General features: G+C 39.4%; 1 protein-coding gene across 9 annotated transcripts in view; it reads left to right on the forward strand.

Annotated features, from left to right (window-relative positions):
* Positions 1-21,837, forward strand: part of BGAL17 (beta-galactosidase 17) — a 271,275-nt gene that overhangs the window by 73,047 nt on the left and 176,391 nt on the right. For all 9 annotated transcript variants that reach the window (XM_089821450.1, XM_089821424.1, XM_089821433.1 and 6 more), the window contains exons 4-6: positions 6,280-6,368; positions 6,492-6,572; positions 6,844-6,938. In XM_089821450.1, the coding sequence (XP_089677576.1) occupies positions 6,280-6,368; positions 6,492-6,572; positions 6,844-6,938 (265 nt within the window). The remainder of the gene's footprint in view (positions 1-6,279; positions 6,369-6,491; positions 6,573-6,843; positions 6,939-21,837) is intronic.

Raw genomic sequence — 21,837 nt, forward strand, 5'->3', positions numbered from 1 at the left:
TGTTCTGGGCCGTACGAACATCAATGATTCTTTGTGTTTCAACTTGCCTTAGGACCGTACAGTTTTTTTGGTATCCTTTGCTATTCCACCATACGGTATGGTCTTTTCACCAGAAGTCGTACGGTCTATCTTCCGTACGGTACGGTCTAGTACGGTTTCATTTATAAACTAAACAAAAAACCTCAAGGCTGTACGATCACTACTCTTTACCGTACGGTACCACAGTACGGGCTTATATCTCCAGCCTATGCGAGTTTTTCAGGTCGTACGGTCATCCTTTTACAATGTGTTTTCTTTCAAGCCGTACGGTCCTTTCTTTTCATAATTTACAACTTTATTACTTTAAGGTAGTATAGTATTATATATATTTTTAACTTTGTATTACAAAGCTCGAGTCCATACGGTCATAAAGGAAGGCTGTACGGTCATTAAGGACTCCTTTTTCAATTATTTCTGAACTCACTTTATTAAAATTTTCTCCCTCTATTATCATTTTGTTATTTTGCTCCATTTTCTGCATACTTTTCATCTGATGATGTTTTCTTTAGTCGTACTATAGGCTTTTGTTCCTCCAGAATTCCAATACGTTTTATGCTTCATCTTTCATTTTATCACTTCATACTTTTACAGTTTATCACTTGATTTTTTAACTATATTCGGCTTTAATATTATACATATGTACGTTATTTACATTATTTACAGATATCTTTTCTTCATTCATTCCCTTGCGCACGGAGGATCCTTCCTTTCCCTATATATTTTCAACTTTGATCCATTTACGGCATCTGGTATTTCTTTTCCGTCCAGTGTCCACAATTTAATTGCTCCGTTATATCCAATTTCCCGTATCTTATACGGTCCAACCCATTTAACTTTAAATTTTCCAAGCCTTATTTCATTTCGTCCATTATACTTTAGTACTAACTGACCAGGTTGAAATCTGTTTAATTTTAAACGTTTCTGACGCCATACCTTCCACCTATTTTGTGCAACTTCCACGGCCCATGCTGCATAGTTCTTATTCCTTTGGTATGGCCGCTTTCGTATGAGTACCGCACCTTCAATTAATGGTATTCGGTGGACACATAGCTCTGGTGGTACTCCTTTTAAGTCCTTATACGTCCAAGCAAAAACATCCTTGTACTCCATAAATATTCTGAATGCTGTTGCCTTTAATACTGGGTTCCAATCGTCTCCTACAAAAATGTTCTTCGGATTTTCCTCATAACCCAAGTTCATTGCTTTCACTGTTGGTTCTTCATACTTTATTGTTTTATCTTTACTGAACATATGGGCAGGTGTTTCATCCACCTGCGCTTCTCCCTCCTTCAGTTCACTGTACTCCTTCGGAAACTCATGGCCTTCATTTCCTTCCTTGATACTCAAAATATTGCAGCTTGGAAATACCTCATAATCTTCTATTTGCCAATATAGCAATCCGTTTACTAAATCTAGGTCGTCATTAGTTGACCCTCCTATTCTCAGCACCCCTTCATCATCTGGTTCCATCTTCTTTTTCCCTTCGTCATCACTCTCGCCGCTGCCTTCTGAGTCCGACGACGCGGCTTCTTCTCCTACCATCTGTGTATGCAAATCGATTATAAATCTCCTACCTCCCTTCTCCATTGACAGGGTGTTCCTTTTCCAATCATGCTTTACCTTAGCTTGCACCAGCCACCCTCGTCCTAGGATGGCGTCGTACCCTCTTCTCTTTAATGGAATAACAAAAAATCCAGTAAAAATGGTTGTGTCCCAATTGTTACCGGCTGCGTCATTAGAATGCCCAAGGGTTTTATCCCATGTTGATCTGCTGTAAGTAACTGGAAGGTGGGTGGCCATAGTGTTGGTTGTCCAAGTTTTTTCCAGATATCTTCCGGCATCACATTCACTCCCGATCCTCCGTCTACTATTGTATCTGTTAGCACCGTACCCAAAATGCCCATCTCCACGAGTGCTGGATGTCTACTTGTCGTAAGTGCTAATAACATCGGTTCTGTTGCTGCTGCTGTGGTTGTTTCCATACTATCCTTTGCTTCCTCCGTTACTCTCGGGGACGGAGTCATATTTATGATAGTTGTACGCAGCTGTGGCATGGTGAGAAGATCATTTAATTTAATTGGTACTTCCGTTTGCATTATTTGTTTCACCATGTCTTGTTTTGCCAAGTTTCTTTTCGAAGTTTCAGCAGTGTCTTTTACTTGTGACTTCTCCGCTCTCATCTGCTTCTCTATCTACGTTCGGGCTTTTTGTAACCTATCCTTCTCTTCTTCCGCATTCAAATATTTTGCTTTCCTCGCCTGTTCCCGCGTGATGGCCAACACATTTTCATCACATGTTTCAACACTTAATAAATTTACGCCTTGCTTTGGACATTTTGAATCTTCATGGTCCCCCGGACCACACCATCTGCACAGTAGTTGCGGCGCCTCCTTCATAGTACAGTCCCTCGCGAAGTGACCCCAAAGATAACATGCCCGACACTGTATCATCGGTCGTCCACTCGCATCATATTGTATTCTACTCCAGCCTCCATTGTTATTGTTATTGTTTCCACCCCATCCGCGTCTATTATTGTTTCGATAGCCACCTGAAGTTGCATCATTGCCCGTGTTGTTGCTATTGTTCGACGCTTCCTACGTGAGTAACACCTGCTGGTGTCCCTTTGCTTTCAAGTTAAACGGGCACTCTTTTAGAGAATGCCCTGCCACCTGGCAAATGTCACAAAACTTCTTCTTCGAGCATGAACCCTTCGTATGGCCGTCCTCCTTGCAATCTGTACACCACAGTTCTCCTTTTACTGTATCTGGATTCTTTTTCAAATTTTTGAATTCTTTCATCATCCGCAGCATGTCTTTCTGTAGCGCTTTCACCTTCTTGTTTGATTCCTCATCACTACTACTACTCTCTGAGGATGAATCATCTGAATCAGAGGACTTATGTTTCTTCTTCTTACTCGTCTTCTGTTCGCTTTCTAAATCCATGGCATGGGTATATGCATCGGTGTACGACGGTGGTACAATCTTCATTTTCTTTTTAAGAGCCGGCCGTAGCCCCTCCACGAACCACCATTTTTTCAACCCATCCACTGGTTGACTCTCCATCTTTCCGATCAATTCTTTCAGTCGCCTGGCATAGGTTCGAACTGTCTCATTCTTTCCTTGTTTGGTTCTGTAGATTTCTGCCACTATTTCATTATCATCTCGGAGTAATCTAAATTCTGCGACATTCTTTTTTAACATTCTCCCATGTATTAAATTTTTGAGGACTAGTGTCAGAAAACCAGTCTATCGCCACACCCCGTAGGGTCGTTGGAAATTGTTTTACCCAATCATCCTCATCCGTCACACCATTTTCCATCCATATGGTTTCACACGTTTTACAATGTCTGATAGGGCTGCTGAACCATCACCGTGAAACTTGGGTAACTTTTCTTTAGGGCCAGCCATCGTTACTTGTCTTGGATTCTGAGGTACTTGTGTACCCGCGCTGTTCTGAGCTCCCGTGTTGTTCTGGACTCCTGCACTGTTCTGTGTTCCTGCGCTATTCTGAACTCCCGCGTTGTACTGTGTTCCCGCGCTGTTCTGGACTCCAGCGTTGTTCTGTGTTCCCGCGTTGTTTTGAACTCTCACACTGTTTTGTGTTCCCGCGCTGTTCAGGACTCCCGTGCTGTTCTGTGTTCCCGCGCTGTTCTGGACAACAATCTTGTTTCCAACAACTGCGTTGTTTGGTGACAAGTCTTCAAGTGACGTTCTATTCTTCACCTGTATTCGTTCGTCTGGTGTATCGGGAATGAAGAGATCCCTCCACGCTCGTGCTCCCTCGGCACTTCGAGCCGTGCGAGTTGCTTCCCTTTCGTTCGGACACTCTCCCCTCGGCGTATACAAGTTAAGGAATTCTTCCCTTGTTTCCTCCACCAAATTCAAGCGTTGTCGAGTTTCTTCCAGCAATTCCTTGGCACTCCTCGGCCTACTAGGTGAGTGCACTCCCTCCGTCTGTGCCTCTTCACCCCTTCGGTGCTCCTCGACAATCTGTTGAAGTCTTTGTCTGCGTTCTGCTTGCTGTGTTAAAATTAAAATTTCTTTTGCTGTACTTAGTTCATTCTTATCTTTCACCTTATTCCAATCTTTGTTTGGCAAATTCGACATCAATCTTCATATCATTCCTTCATTCCAGGTTCATCTGGTAACGGCGCCAAAAGTTTACCGCATAGGGTAAGAAGTTCAACACATGTATAACGCGATTCAATTCAGAACAGGTACTTTATTCATGTATACACTTGCAGATTACAATCCGATTACAATGACTACAATGATCAATGATTATAACTCCTTCCAAAGTCCATCTCGGACGTGTACATATACCTTTCCGAAGGGGTGACTCAAGCGTTACGCACTCGTTCGGATACTACTCTACCCGTCGGCTACACTATACATTTTATCGACAACATCGCCTAGGTGAAAGAATAGTTTGTGCGCAGTGGGTTGGTGCTCACGAAGACAACAGTGGGTGTTAGTGCTTCTAGTAGGTTGGAGCCTGCGAAGTGTGGGAGTTGGAGCTTCCAGTGAGTCGGTGCTCATAAATATAGAGGTCGTAGCCTCTAGTAGGTTGGAGCCTAAAAACTAGCACTGTAAAAGAACAAGTTTATAAGAAAGCATTTACTTGTTGTGGTTTTCTCCCATATTGGATTTCCACGTAAATCACCTTGTATTTATGTGCATAATTGTTTATTTCAGCATCTAAGGTTATTAAAGCAATTATTTGGATAATTTTTTTTAAAGTGGCAAAGTTGTTATTATACTGATTCAAGCCCACCCCCATTCCCCCTCTCTCAGTATAATCGTGTGCTTTTCAGTTGTTTTGAGTTTTGTGCAATCTATTTCCCTAGAATGCATCAAATCTACCTTTTTGAGACAATCAGGTTGCCTTGAAGTTGATGAAGAATCTAGTTTATCATGTATATATCAAGCACATTGAGTTTCATGACAGTACATTTGGCAAGTGGTTTATTGTGGGAGATGTTTTCCCTTTACTATTGTGTGTTTCAAAAGCAATCAGCTTATCTAATGGAACACATGGTTCTCTTTTATTTGTAAAATTTTGGGACAAAGATGGAATTGTCTCTGGTTTAGTCTTTAAGGTGGGTGGAAAGGGAATTCAACAATGAGACATATTGTGTAGGTATTAGGTATCACTATTTATAATTTTGTAAAGACAGTCATTAGTTATGTCCATTTCACTTACACAGTGAATGTTACAATCATAAGTTATGTCTATTTCACTTTCACAGTATATGTTACAATCAATGCCATTTTTTCCCTCAACAAAAAAAAAAGCAACAAACATACATTCCGATGTGTTCCCCTCAGAGGGTTGTCTTTTTCATTTTCCCTGAATTCATTCTTTTCCAGCCAAAGCTGGACACATTCTTTTTTCTTGAATAATTGATTTCTTTGTGTGGCAGTCACATATTTAGCTTGTAACAGGCTTCACAATACCTTGTACGATCCCTACTGCAATCAAATTGATTGCTAGGACAATTTTCTATAGCCAAAAATTACTCTTAACTCTATTGAGACTGCAATTTTCTCTTAGCTTGTATGATCTTACTAGGTTGTGGGATCTTTGCAGAACCATCATTTCTATGAAGTACACTAAGCATTATGAGTCACAATTATGGGATATCTATACTTGAATTTTTCTTCTGTCAGTAGAATAATTTTTTGAAATGGTATTTTCTCTCAATCATGTACCATATTTATATGTAGAATATGTCTTAATTGTCTAATATTTTATATTAACCTATTTAATGATGCTTACTAATTAATTCAAAATGTTTTTCTAACTATTTGTGCTCTCTTTGTAAACATTTTTTTGGTGTGTTTGAAGATCAGCACTTGACAAACTATAATAGTCCAAAATAAATTATTCCATTCCCTAAAAGGTTCGTTTGTTCCTTCTAAGATTGGAAACCTAGCCATTTACACAAGATGCACTTTATTTGCTGCTATTCTGAGAAATTTTAAGAGTCGCCACTTTCTTTTGATAAGTTTCCCTTTGCTTAACAACTTTTAAACTACCTTTTCCTTTGTGAACAAAAGGGATGCCATTTTCAATCATGATTTTTCTCAGAATGCTGAGAAAAGTGACTGATTTGGCTGTGCAATTTATTAATCTTGTAGTTACACATTCTAGAGGGGCATTGTAGAAGTAGTGTTATCCGCTACAAATTCCCTTTTCTGTTTCTTACACTTATTGTTAATAAAAGGATGTTCCTGGCAGAATGGGATCTAGGGGGATTTCCTGCATGGTTGCTTTCTCATAATCCACCTCTTAAATTGAGATCATCAGACCCATCCTTCCTCAATTTGGTATGTGTAGCATAATGGTTTCTTTTTATTTATTTATTTATGCTTGAAGCTTTGATATGAATACTGAGCAACAATGCAATCATGAGTTTTTGCTCTTGTTGATCCATTGAATGCATTTTGAAGGTCAAGAGGTGGTGGGATGTTTTATTTCCAAAAATTGTTCCACTTCTCTATAATAATGGAGGGCCTGTTATAATGGTTCAGGTAAAGTTCAATTAATTATTTACCAATATTATCCACTAAAATTGTCTTTTTTTTGCTCATTAAATTTTTCTAATTTCTAAATCTAGTTACTTTTCCATTTTGTAATCTTTGAATTTTACAATGTTTTGTATTTTTCTCTTTTAAAGATTATATTGATAGTATGAAGTTATGAACATACTCTTATATTGAGCTTTGTTTTATCTAAAAGAACTGATGGTTTTGTCTCTCATGAATATTTAGATGTTACTTTGTTTATTTCACAATTCCTCAGGTTGAGAATGAATATGGATCATTTGGAGATGATAAAAATTACCTTCAATACCTAGTGTCTCTTGCTAGAGCACACTTTAAGGATGATGTTATCTTGTACGTACTTTCTTACTGTATAACTTCTACAATCAGTTTTGTTAATGTTGCAATATTTACATGGACAGTTTGAATGCTGGACATGTCATCTTAGAGGGCCATGTTTTGTAGTTTCTATTTTTTAATAATGAATGCTAAGCATCCTTGTCTGATTAGGGTTAATCCCATTTCAATGTGTATATATATGAGATTAATTACAATACTTTTACTTGCAATCGACTCATTCATGACATTGAATTATCGTATGTCATGATTCTTTTCTCTTATTAATTTAAGTTAGTAAATAGAATGACCTTTATAAAATTTCTAATGGAGGGTAGGAGCGGTGGCACTCATTCATGACATTGAATGATTGTATGTCATGATTCTTTTCTCTTATTAATTTAAGTTAGTAAATAGAATGACCTTTATAAAATTTCTAATGGAGAGTAGGAGCAGTGGCAGTGATGCTAGGATTTCAGATGCAGGGGATGAAGAAGAAGACATAGATGAGATGGATGATTGAGTAGATGGAGATGAGGTAGACATGTAGTCGTGGGGCTGTTACACTTTTTGGTGGCCTTGCTGGTGCCTTTTTCTGAAGATAACATTGCTGCCAAGAGATTTAAATCTTTAGATTGCCTATTGCTTGTTTTACTTATCACTATGCTCTTGTTATTGTTCTGTTCTCTTAGGGCCTATATGTTACAACTCCTTTTCCCTCAGAGTCAGGCTTTAGATCAGCTTATCACCAACTTTTTCGTGCCCATATCCCCCACTAGGGGCATGAAGCGGCCACTTGACACTCAGGCCCCCAGTCACACTAGATCAGTGAGGCCCTGTAATGGCCTCACTAGGAAATGACACTACTCCTTCAGCTTTTCTCAGAGATGGTCTGGAACCCTTGGTTGCCCTGAACCGTATTCTTCGGTGCTAGATTTCTTTTTGCTTGGGAAGGACTCCTCGTTCCTTTTGTGTTGCTCTATTTTGTGTTCTCCTATGTTTTCTTCCTTGTATTGCTCTTTCTCAGTCACCATTTAGTGCTCCTTTTGTGAGGTGTGCTCTTTGTTGTAATCTTTTAGTCCTTTAGACCCTTGTTGGTCTCTTGTTGGACATTAATAGATTTATCTTATCTCATCTTTATCTTGGGGCTTTTGCTGACTTTTGGCAATGGGACCAATATTTTGGTTTGCAGCAATTTCTAGTTTTTCTTGCATAGGTTTTGATCAAAGCACAGTCTAGGATGATGTAGAGGATGTTGGCACAAGAAAAAATGGGAAAATACTGAAATTTTTTTTTTGGTATTTTCTATGGTCTAGTATTTTGCATTTTCGGAGGCCTCCGAGGCATTTCTGGGCTTCAGCAGTTCTAAGAAGGTGTAGTTATGCTTAAACCTTCGACAATTGAATGTAGAACTCTAGAAGATCTTTCTAGAAATTCTGACGGTTCATGATTTCGAGCTACTTGAAGGTGTAACTACGCTTAAACCTTCAGCCTTTGAATTTAGAACTTTAGAAGATCTATCTAGAAATTTTGACGGTTCGTGATTTTGAGCTATGATTAGAAAGTTATGACCGTCAGAATTTATTGAAAGATCTTCTAAATTTCTACATCAATGGGTGAAGGTTTAAGCCTAGCTACACCTTGGCATCACTGAAGCCCAGAAATGCCTCGGAGGCCTCCGAAAATGCAAAATACTAGAACATAGAAAATACCGAAAAAATAGATTTCGGTATTTTCCCATTTTTTCTTGTGCCAACATCCTCTGCATCTTCCTAGATTCAGTTTTGATCAGGTTTGGATGACCTTAGGCAATGTTTATGTGTGTGTTTGTGGTCTCTTCCCTCGTTGAGTCTGCTCCTTTCATGGGCTGCATCTTTTTTCTATGGCCTTGCCTTAATTTCTATGGGGGTTTGTCTCTAAGCATTTGGAAGGTGGGGCTGGTGCCTCTTTGGCCTTGAGCATTTGCTTGGTGCAGGGGTTTTGGAGTAGATTTGGGTTAGTGTCTTCTGGTTTTGATGTTAATGCTTTGACTTTGGGATTCCTAATTTTGCAGATGTTGGAGGTTGCTTGGGTTGATTTTCTTCCACAGAAGTGATTGATCATTTCGATCCTTTTGTCCTCCTCTCTTTGTTTTGTATTTCCTTTGCTTCAATGTCCTCATCTCAATGTTTCCTTTTCTTCGATGTCATTTCTGGAGAAGAGTAGGTTTAGGATTAACTGATTATGCTGTATTTTCTCTGCAACATGAAACAGACTTAACTGTTTCTATCTCAGACCATAATTTCTTATTTCACACTGTAGTAAATCAACACCCGCCTATTAGCATGGGAGTGGGTTCATTGTTAGATAAAGTTAGCTGTAGTTTCCGATATAAATAAGGCGTACATGCTCTTTCAGAGGAGTGAGTTAGTAAGAGAGAAATGATAGCCATTGTATCTTTCATATTTCAGTTTTATAAACAAAGCAGTTTTCAACTTCTTGGTATGCACTAACATCTATGATTGGTAAAATCACACCCTGAGTTCATAGCAGAAAGTTGAGTTCATAAGAGATTCACTAAAGAGGCTCACTTAGTGAGTATTCTGATTGTAGTAGTTAGTAGTTATCTTTTATACTTTAGTTAGTCATTGTTTTTGTTATTCTTGCAGCCACTAGGAAATACTTCCTGTCACTGTTCTTGCAGCCAAAGTAGGCATTGTAGTCCCTGCTTGTCATTTTATTTCTGTTGTTTAATCGGATGTAGTCTAAATGACAGTTGTTTTGTGTGTTTATGTTATTTCCTTCCATGCATTTTACTTTGAACATTATTTCCTTTCCACTTGTATAATCATGACTACAAAGTGAATTCTTAGTGCATACATTTTCCACACCTCAACTAATGTGTCCCTGGGTTGACATGAAATGAATCCTTAGGATGACTGGATAGCTACTTGGCATGGATATCTAATCCTTGAGTTAAGGTTTTAAAGCCTAGTTACTCAAGCAATTGAAGTAGACTAACATTTTTGGTGTCGTTACCGTGGATAGTGTCAAAATAGGGAGTATTTTGTAGTCATTGTTGTAGTTTCTCATTCTTTGTAGCTTAGAAGTTGTGTTTCAAGTTTAGCTTTTAGTTTGCTTAAGTAATGACCTCCCGCTGTTACTAAGTTAATGTCGCATCCATAAAGGAAGAAGAAAAGATGCTCTAGGAAGATTTATTCTCAATGATCCTTATCCTAGAAATCAACTAGGTGAGATCTTTATCCGACAAGAAGAAGCACATAAAGGAGAGACAAATCTGTATGCTGTTGTTTGTGCAAATTTAGCCAATTCATCTTCTTCCTGAAAAGAACAAGTTGACCAAAATCCCTATGCTGGTATATTTGCCAATTTGAGTAGTCCTCCACCTGTGGACCCAGTTGATCAAAATCAATTTGTTAATCCACTTGCTTTGGTTGTTTATCAGGCAAGAATGGCTGCACAAAATAGACCTAATCACCCAACTTTTGAATTCCCTATCATTGACCAGCAGGAGGTTGATAACCTCAAAAACATCCTTGCTTCAGTCCTTCCTAAGTTCTATGGCCTAGTCAAAGAGGACCCAAAGGCTTTCTTGTTTGAATTTAATATCCTCTATAGAAGTATGACTACAATACCTATGTTCACCGACTTAAGTTATTTTTTCTACATTTAAAGAGTCAACGTTCAGATGGTTTATTGGTCCAAAAAGGGACGGTTTGAACAATTGGGATGATATGAAAGCAATGTTGCTTAAAAAATATAGGGAGCACTATAGAGATAATGATATAAGGGGAGATGTGGTGCAAGAGCACATATAGGTCAAGGGGCCTATTGAAAGTTTTTGTGTCCATTTGATTCATCAAGAATGTAATGTGGTCCTTAAGACCATTTTGAAGCTATTTTTGAATGAACAAACTCATCTTGTAAGGCCCATGAGCCAAATTATTATTAAGGCCAATCTAGACCTAGTAGATCAAATTTGGTCAAACTAGTCAAACAAGAAGGAATAATGTGGGAATGATATTTTCAGTCTTTTAGGCCATAATTGGCACATATTTGATGTAATGTTGTTCATTTTGTAGTTTCAGTGACAAAATGTCAAAGTTGTGAAAATGCAAAAAACTTTGCTAAGAAACTTTTGCAGTTTTTGAGCATTAGAGTGCAACTTTTGGATCCAATGGTCAAATGGTTCAAAGACTAGTTGGATTCGGTTGCAATGGTTGAAATATTTATATTTAAGCCTCGTTGAGTCAAGGCAATGTTGTTGAAGTTTTTGTAATTGCTAGTTGGTAAAACATTCAAAATTTTATGTTGTTCTTGTAATTAGACTTGTTGTACAGAGTTATATGGATTGCCATAAAGATGAATTGTTTGCAAACATATTCAAGTATTTTTATTTTGGTGGTGGTTTGGTGTCTTTTCATTCATATTTGTGCAATTTATGTCCAATTCATTCTTGACTGGTCTGACACCCTCAAAACTAGGGTTTTGAAGAAGAAATGTCTAAAAACCTAACATTCCATAGTTGAGAAATTCTGATTTTCAGGGGAATGTTAGGTTGTGCTATGTATTTTAGGATTCAAGAGCTTTGTTAGTGTAAATAATTAATTATTATTTACAGTTCAGTTTACTTAGGTTAATGCATTATTTTATTATTTATTAATTAGACACTTAGGAGTATGCGTACTCATATGAGTTGTCATGTTGACAACACAAGAGTTAGCAACTCATTTTAGCACATGGTGTCTACAACACAAGAGTTTTCATATTCAACTGAGTTGTCATGTAGACAACATAGTTGTTCGCACTCTAATTAAGCACATGGTGTCTACTGTCTACAACATAATTTTACGTGACACACCCATGTAAGCTTATCCTTTCATCATCACACTAACTCCTATGCTGAATGGAGGATAATCCACTCTTGGTGGACATGTGCTTAGTTGTGAGGCTTATCATTTTGATAACTCTTAGTCATTCTAGAGGCCTTTATATACAGACACTTCTAGTGTACATGTACATCACCAATTATTGAATGATCTGATATCCAAAGTTTCAAACATTAATTCATTTTCATATTGTTATTATGATCATACATCATTTGGTCTATATTGTGCTTTGTTCTTGAGCTTCTTGATCTTGGCGTCATTTTTCCCTAAGGCAAATTCTTACATGGTATTAGAGCTATACCAAATTCTTACATTGTATCAGAGCTATACCAAATTCTTACATGATATTAGAGCCATAGGAGCGTCATTTCATAGCCATTGGAGACCATTTTTGCTTCACCTCTCGGAGGACCACGATTCAGATCTGGAGTATCTGCAGTGATTGGGAGCGTCTAGAGCCAAAGTGGATCTTAACATTGCGTCTGGAGCATCAATTTGGTGAATTTTGACTATAAATTTGCTTACCCTAGGCCATAGTCAAATTTGAGGCAATTTTTTTTGCAAACTGGAACTCAAAGGCCTGATTTGCAAAATTGGTATGATCTCTTTAGATCTGTGCAATTGATTTTCAGATCTGCAATCAGATATTGGCATCATATTCAAAAGGTCAAAAAACCCCCAAATCGACTTTTGTTTCATCAAAATTGGACATCTGAGATGAAATCTAGAGTCAATGGATTTTTTGAGGTGCGATGGCAGCGATTTAGAAAACTATCACAAATGGAGCGCTCTAGCGATTGATCATCTTAGAGAGCATAAGGAAGTATTTCCTTTTCTATGTTCCAAAGAATTGCCCTCTTACACTAATTCGACATCTATTCACATAATTACGTCTGTCATTTTTTTCAGTATCAATGCTTCTTGCTTTGATGTCATTGGAAAGCTTAGTGACCCTTATGATATTTGGATGGCTCTTTGGAAAGCATATGGAGATCCAACAGTTCCTCCATTTCTAGAGGACATTCTACCTCTAGTCACTCCAGTTATGGTACCTTCAACTCCAGATGAGATCACACATCCTGATGCTCCTGTTGCTTTTACTGAGCTAGTTCCAGCTACAGATGCTCCTGATTCAGTGTAGTAGGAAACGCCATGTCTTCCTATTTCAGCTTCATGGGATGACTTCCTTCCAGACATTGCAGTGTTATTTGTGGAGTCTTACATTGAAGATGTGGGAGACATTGTTGATGACATCCATCTTCTTTTTGTTGAGGAGACTTCTTCTTCACTTGTTGTGAGGGAACACTTCAACCCTCACACACTTGATCTTTCTTTCGAGATTGACATCATTGTGGATACTTCTTTATAGCAGTTGGAGAAGGATTCTTTTACTCCAGAGGAGACATGTTAGTCTTTGGAGATTGTATTCCAGTTTCCTCAGACATCATATTTCTTGAGGATTCTTCCTACTAGTTGGGGAGCATTCTCTACAACACCTATGGCACCATGTCTTCATACAAGGAGGAACTTCATTCAGCTTTCATGGTGCAACTTCTTCAGTCATCAAGGAGCTTCTTTCATGGGTGTGCATTCATCATTGAGGGGAGGCTACATTGCTTCTCTTCCCATATCTTCCTATCAGGATGCTTCATTGTCTTTGGAGAATGATTCACTTTCATACATGGACATGCTACCTTGTTTGCCACCTTCTTTTGGGCATCCACTAGATTGGTTCGTGACATCTACATTCATCAAGGACTTGTCGACATATGAGCAGACTTCAAAGGCCGCATCCATACCATACTACATCTGGATCCCTCTTCCATCTTCCTATCCACAATGGGAAGCATACTTGCACCTATACTTGGTGTATCTTCTTCCTAAAGGGAGAAAGGTTGTTTGTTGGCATTGGATCTTCTTTTGTCTTCAGGTACTCATCATCAGGAGATCCTTCACTAAGGGGGGGATTTCATGGAGGGATTCTCTATTGCATATGCATGATGTATGTCATAATGGAGGGGTCTTGATTACTCCATCCATACATGCATCTTTCTTTATTGTACTTATCTCGCTTTTTGGGGGAGGGTTTTTCCTATGAGGTTTTCCCCTTTTTCTCCGTTTTCAGAGAGATCGCATTTCATTGCATTGCATCACATTGTATGTACATCATTGCATTTGTACATGGGTACCTAACATGGCCTAGTAGCCGGGACCCATCATGCATTTTCATCATAGCTTTTGTGAGTTTAAGTGCATTCCCCTAAGTTGCACTTAATGGGGGTGTTAGTGTGAATAATTAATTATTATTTACACTTTACTTAGGTTAATGCATTATTTTATTATTCATTAGTTAGACACCTAGGAGTATGCGTACTCATATGAGTTGTCATATTGACAACACAAGAGTTAACTCATTTTAGCGCATGGTGTCTGCAATACAGGAGTTTGCACATTCAACTGAGTTGTCATGTAGAAGATGGAGTATACACCTATAATAGGATGCCATTCGAACTGTGTAATACTCTGACAACATTCCAGAGAATTATCCTACACATATTTGATAAAATGCTTGTTGGAAACATTTAAATCATTTTTGGATGATTGGTCAATTTTTAGCGTAGAGGATAAACATATAACAACACTCAGAGAATGCATGGAGAGATGCAGACGGGCGAGACTGGCACTGAATCTAAAGAAGTGCAGGTTCATGGTACTACAGGGGAAGCTATTAGGACACATAGTCTGCAAAGTAGGGCTAAAGACGGATCTTGACAAAGTTCATGGAATTTTGGATATGCCACCATTGACATATATATCAGAAGTAAAATCATTCCTCAGACATATTGGATACTACCAGAGGTTTATCAAGAACTTTACGAAGATATCCTACGGGCTGGACAAGCTAACTTGCAAAGGCGAAGCTTATAAATGGGAAGCAGAGTAGAATGAAGCTTTCTATGGACTGAAAATGAGGTTGGCCACAACACTGATCTTGGTTTATCCGGATTGGGATGAGGAGTTTCATGTTCATGTTGATGCATCGAACTACGCGATTGGAGGAACACTAGCATAGACAAGTGACCACGGATTGGACCATCCGGTATATTATGCAAGTAGATTATTATCTAAAGAAGAGAAAAATTATGGTACGACGGAGCGAGAGGCACTGGGAATGGTGTACGTAGTACGAAAATTTTGTCATGTCCCCTTTCTAGTGACATAACTTTTATCGGGGATTTGCCTATCATTGACTCTCGTAGGCAAATGATTTTGGAAAGAGAGTCATTTTATTTCCAGATGATTACATTCTTGCTCTTGGGGAATAATAATTCAGTAAGTGGGGCCTACTTGTTCTAATATTAAATTGAGATTGTACTTTACTTTATAAAGTTATTTATTTAATTTTATAAAGATTAATAATAAAGTGCATTATAAAAGACGATTCCGGAAAACTTCCAGTAACTTCTCAACAAAGTGAATAAATAGAGGACATGGGGCACCCATTTGCACAAGCGGTTTTGTGGATTCGATTTCTATTCCATTTGGAGCGGTTTGTAGCCATTGGGTTTGCAAATTCTCAAACTATCTTTGGGAACGATAACTCCCATTGATAAGCAATTCTGAGTGTGTGGAATATCACCCGAATTATTGCAAAATTGGAGGTGACGTCACAGTCATTTCATTGGAGCAGAGTTTTGTGGCCTAAGGCCAAATTTCGTGGATTGTTGACAGTGGGAAAAGAAATTAACCAGTGCTGAATTGGAGAAACTCGAAGGGAGCTAAAGACCCTTGTGATTATTGGTCGAGATTGCAAGCGAATTATCGCCTGGTATCACCTGCATTCAGACAGCTACCCCGCGCCATCAAAAGATATAAATTATGTTTGTGGATCGCAATGTGACCCAACTGTAGAGGTAGCGTCGAAATATTTATGGACATCGATTCATTGAGACGCAACGTCAAACAACAAAACCGAGGATTTCACTTTGGAAAAAATCATACAGGGCCGAAGATCGACGAGCGTTTGCATTGATTCCTTGCAAAAAAATAATTGGCGAGTTTCGGGCCAGGCAGGAAATAATCGGCCACGCGTTCTGAGAAAAAAACGAATTTAATGTTCAAACGGCAGCCACGACCTCAGTCTGGAAAAAAGTCGGGGCATTTCTTGCGAGTCTGGATAATCCCAACAACGAACTACGCCCTCATGAAAGCGTCTATTAATTCCGGCGGCTAACTGGGTGCTATTTGATCCAACGATGACTGTCCAAGTGGCGATTTATACTTGACCAGGTTCCAAACGTTTTCATATATTGCTTGCTAAAATGTCAGTGTTACGTATTTTTGATAAATGAAGGAGAAAATTTAGATTGCTTAATGTATGCATTTGTATTATTTCTCCATCTGTAACCGGAGCTAGACATTTAATCCAAATAGTACAGACTTTGCTTATTTAAAATATTTAACAAAATCCCCTAGTGTGATATCAGTATTGATTTAATTTAGCAAGGCCCATTACAGTAGTATCAGAGCTTGCTTGCAAAGTGTTTGACGAAATGTCAAACCATTGAAGTATAAAGATTTTTGGTGTCGGAAGAAGTTATAACCTGTTAGGGTCACTACAAATTCAGACATTATTTATTGGCGATGCCATTTGTATTCTATGTTGATCATTAGGCACTTCTATATCTCGTAAATAAGTTGATCATCCAAGGAAGGATAAGTCGATGGTTATTATTATTGCAAGAGTTTACATTCAAGATTGTGGTGCGGCCGGGAAAGAGTCATGTAGGTGCAGATCACTTGTCGAGGATAAAATCAGGAGATCCACCAGAGCGGGTCAATGATGATTTTCCTGATGCACATCTATTTCAGATTACTATATTACTATCCTGCTATACGCATATTAGTGAATACCTTTCGGCGGGCCAATTTCCTAAAGAGATGCCACCGAATGAGAGAATGAAACTGGTACTAAGGAGCCGAACATTTCAGTTGATCAATGAGTTACTTTACAAAATGGGACCCGATTAGATTCTAAGACGATGCGTTTTGGAGGAGGAAATTTCGAAGGTGTTGAAGGAAGCACATGAGGGACCAATAGGACACATGGGGCTAGACACAATTGTGTGGAAGATACTTCTAGCAGGGTTATGGTGGCCAACCATGCACAATGACGCCAGGGAGTGGGTTGTTGCATGTGACACATGTTAGAGAGCTGAAAAACCACTAAAGAGGGACTTCATGCCTCTGAATACTTCATATGCATAGGAGCTTTTGGAGAGATGTGGATTGGACTTTGTCAAACCTCGTAAGGTAAGTAAAATTAGAAGATGTAGGTACATCATGGTGGCGAAGGAGTATTTAAGCAAGTGGGTGGAGGCACAGGCACTACCGGACAATTCTGCGGTAATTACAGCTAAATTTATCTATAGAAAATAATCACAAGGTAAGGAATTCCGCTACAATTGACAAACAACTGTGGGGGAACTTTGTCAATCATGTCATCCGACTACTCACTATGGAGTTCAAAGTTTATCATTCATTGTCGAGCCCATACTACCCAAGAGCCAATGGACAAGCAAAACCTACGAACAAGATCTTGGTTGGGGTAATTTATAAATCTTGTGCAGTTGAGGGAGACGATTGGGAAGAAATATTACAATCAGCATTATGGGCATACCGCACTTCATATAAAGTAACTACGGGACACACTCCGTTTTAGTTGATGTATGTACAAGAGGCAGTGGTATCGATGGAGTTCATGGTACCAAGTTTAAGAATCGTGATCGAGAACAAACTTGGCGATATGGAAAGCCTGAAGGAGAGATTGTATAACTGAAATAAACTTGATAAGCTACAATTGAAGGCACAATGGGCCACGAAGGTTACACAGAATAGGCAAAAAGTATGGCATGACAAGCACTTTCAAAGAAAAATGGGTGTAACGAAATCAGACCAGGCAAATTCAAAGTAAAATGGGTGGGACCATATAAAATTCGTGAAGTAGGCGATAACTGAGCAATCAAATTATGGACGCTCGACGGGAAGTAACTAATGCAGTGAATGGGTCAAAGTTGAAAATCTACCATGAAAGAAATGTGCCTCGGGGGACTTCAGAAAGAAAAGGATAAAAATAATAATAAAGAATGTATATATGTAAGATAGGTAAACGTAAATAATAAAGTTAAGCATATTTTCTTAGTGCAGACCCAAAATTAATATAGTAGAAATGTACATGAGCAACAATAAAATAATAGTAAACTAAAAACACTAGAAAAGTATCGTACGATCTTTCTGGCATACCACATAATACAACCATATGGTATTTGGAGAATAGTGAATAAATTGGGAAAGATAGCGTACGACCTTTGGTATGACAGAGAGTATAAACATAGGGCCATACAGACATACAAGAGCCTTATCTGGGAAGAAGACAGTACCGTATGGCATATGGATGAGCAACTAAAAACAAAAGAATGAGATAGAGAGGCCACAGGAAGATATTCCATACGACCGTATGACTCAATGAGTAAAACAATCACATGTATGACTATATGGACAGGAAGCGAAGCAAACTCGTACGGCTAGAGATTACTTATTGTCGTACGAACAACTAGAAAACATAGAACATAAGTATTTGTATCATACGAGTGTACGGATTTGGGGAGTGCAGAAAGATCACCATATGGCCTTGGAAGGAGTTGTTAGAAGGCTATATAAAATCTACCGTACGGGTAGTTGAGGTGACCATACGACCTAAGGATAGCACGACCGCCATAGAGCAGACATAAAGAGACAACATCACCATACAACCATTGCTAAAACGGGGGTAGAGGTGACCGTATGGAATACACTGTGGAGGCAGTAAATTGTGTAGCCGTACACCATACAGAATACCCTAGGGAGGCAGTACATTGTGTAGCCATACACTATACGGTATTGGCAGAGAGGTTATAACATAACAGAGAGGGACCACTGTACAGAACAATAGAAGATCTTACACCAATTCACATACAGAGATAGAAATTGTACGGACACACTAAAGCGAAGTTGGGTGGAGTATATCAGACAGGTTGAAGGAATAACGTGGTATATTGGAGGGCCGTACTTGTTAGGGAAGTAGGAGCAGTACGGATCCATACAAATGCCAAAGAGAAGAAATTTAGGAATAATGTTGTAACTGACCTAACGGGTTTTTGTTTTTGGTTATTATTTGAGCAAAATGACAAAAAAAAGGTAACAGTTATGCATTCAACCGGCAAGAGAGCCTAGAAAAAGAAATTGGACGAAGATTCAGCGACAACTGCAGCCAAGAATAGGAATGTAAAGACTTTGCCATCCGGAGTCCATGTAGTAGGAGGAACAAGTACAGGACCAAGCAAAAAGAAAGGGAAGCAACCAACACCAGTCGGTGGCGACAGATAATCCCACAGCACAAAATGTTGCATTTGAAGGACTGAATGGAGTAGAGTGCAGGAAGTGGTGGCAGGAGACACCTGATAACCATCCAATGAAGGCCAGCATTCGGAAGGCACAGGTCAAATGGGTGATACAAATGCCTATGTTTTGTATCAGAGATTATGAAGGGTTTTTATGCCTTATGATAGAAACGTACAATAGGTTCTGTTGAACCAGTATGTTTGCCTACCTTGGTTGCAATTTGGTAATATCATTCAGATCAGTAGACTTCACATGGGTATTTGGGATAACTGGTCATGCACAAGGGGGACGGAAAATAGATAGCAAACCAAAAAAGTTGAGTCGGGAGGTAAAGACATAATCGATACAACTGGTATGTGGGGCTCTGACGCAGGCGGAGCAAAAAGTTCTCACGGACACGTTGAAGGGTAGAGGATTGAAGAAATCCAACGTGCAGGAAGATCACTGGCATTGTTTGATGGACATCGTGAAGAGTCGCCTCACAGGCTCTAGTCGTGCCTCAGACATTTCATTCCCACAGGTGGCAATGATGAACGAGATTCTGAATGGAAGAGTGTACGACTCGGCTACATTGTTGGCAGAATGGATGTATGAATTTATGACATTACAACACAAGACATTCTACATGCCGCACTATACCATCGGACTATTCTTGGAGGCAACGACGTAGATGATCTCCAATGATGCATTGAAGGCCAAACCGGGACCACTCGCGCTAGGCGAACCCCCGATCATGCAGTGGAGGCATCTTGATACACTTGGCACTAAGACCATAGTCAGACAAAAACGACCGAGACCAGACAGTGGAAATACTGATAATGGTCGCGAGGAGACTTCTTCTGAGGAAAGTGGTATTGACAGGGAGGAGGAAGAGGACTAGGAGGTAGAAGTAATTACAGCTATATCGTTGTGATTTCCACGGCTTGCACTCTTACTGACGACACACTTGGCTCCCATAGGTATACATGGGATTTTGGGGTTTGGTCAGTTCAGGTAGCCTACTGCAGAGACACTAGCTAATCCAAAGGCAATATAGAGGCACATCTGCCACCAACAGAGACAGCCATTCCGGAGGTAATGATGGAGCTTGCTTGCGAGGGTTTGCCAAAGGTTGGGGCCGAAGTACTTGCACTTGATGTAGAGATGGACACTCAGGATGGAGTAATAGAGATATTGATAGGCAAGGGTTTGAGGATGTCAGTTGTTCATTTGGACATAGTGGGTTTAGATGTAGTGGTTACGACTTTGTCTGTATCGCCTGAGCCAGACAGAGAGAGTAGAACCCAGAAGTTGAGCGCGTACCTGAGTACGAGGTTTCACCGTACCCTAGCGCCTTGAGAAGTAGTTCTGGAGGAAGACCCTTTACAGGAAGAGGTAAAGGAGCCGACATAGAATGATGGACTACCACATAGCGCTGTTGAGCAGATGGCAGACACTTTAGAGAGGGCTATGGGTGTGCAACAACAGCCTCTAGTAGCACTAGAAACAGTGATGAGAGAGGCATTCTTTGCTGATATAGCAACTTTAGCAACTCGGGCTTGCCAAGTAGTCGCCTTTGCAGAAATACAGGCTTTGGACTCAGTAGTAAAGGAGCTGGAGAGAGTGGTATCCTTCATGAAATTAGGATGCTCGACTGCCTTTACAGTTTGTTTTGAGGAACAGGGATGGCCGAGTGTGGAGACTGCAGAGATGTGCCAGGATTGGGCCACTATGAGAGATCTAGGAAGAGAGAGCCGAGTGGAGGTTTTGACTCAGGAGATAGTCGAGATACAGAGGGATGCATATTACACCCTTCGGAGAAGCTAGGTAGATCAGGTAGCAGCGGAGAAGTCTCAGGAGGAGTCATCTACCAGGCTAGTTCTAGAGAGGGTAGCCTGGGAATCTGAGATGGAAGCCTTATTAGCCAGACATAGTCAGCTACAAAAGGTGGCAACAAAGAAGGAATAGTTAGCAGTGGAGAAGGAGTGGGTGACAGATGAGAAAGAGAGAGAGCTAGGATGATTCAGTCAGCTTTGGAGCTTTAGATGGAGGTTGTAGCGGAATTGAAAATATGGAAGGAGCAAGTGTACAAGCTATGAGTAGAGCTAAATGAGCTTAGGGCACGAACAACCACTATGGACACATCCCTCTTCTTAGTATCTAAACATGGATGTAATTAATTGTCTTAGTGAAATTTGAGTTTTGTGGTTTTTATTTTGTCGTCCGAAGATGACTTTACTTTTTGGGGGGGATGATGTTGTCAGTAAATTCTATATTGTAGCCAACGGGTAGAAGTGTAGTTGAAAGGGTGCATGACGCTTGAGTCACCCCTTCGGGAATGTATATGTACATTGTCCAGAAGGGACTGTTGGGAGTCGGGACATCATCATAATCATATTGTAAGCATTGAAGTGCATATTGTGTATATGAATAAAGTATCTATTCTGTGTTATATCTTACTGTACTACATGCAATAGGTATCCTTCTAACTTGTACGGTAAACAATACGAATAGACCCTCCTTTGAAGCGTGCATGAATTAATTAATATAAGGAACATTAAAATTTTCAGTTCTTGCTTGATAAAGAAGATAATCAATGAGTCTATTCT

This window comes from Cupressus sempervirens, chromosome 1 (genome assembly GCF_028749045.1).
Source record: "Cupressus sempervirens isolate cs-2001-9-10 chromosome 1, ASM2874904v1, whole genome shotgun sequence".
Lineage (NCBI taxonomy): Eukaryota > Viridiplantae > Streptophyta > Pinopsida > Cupressales > Cupressaceae > Cupressus > Cupressus sempervirens.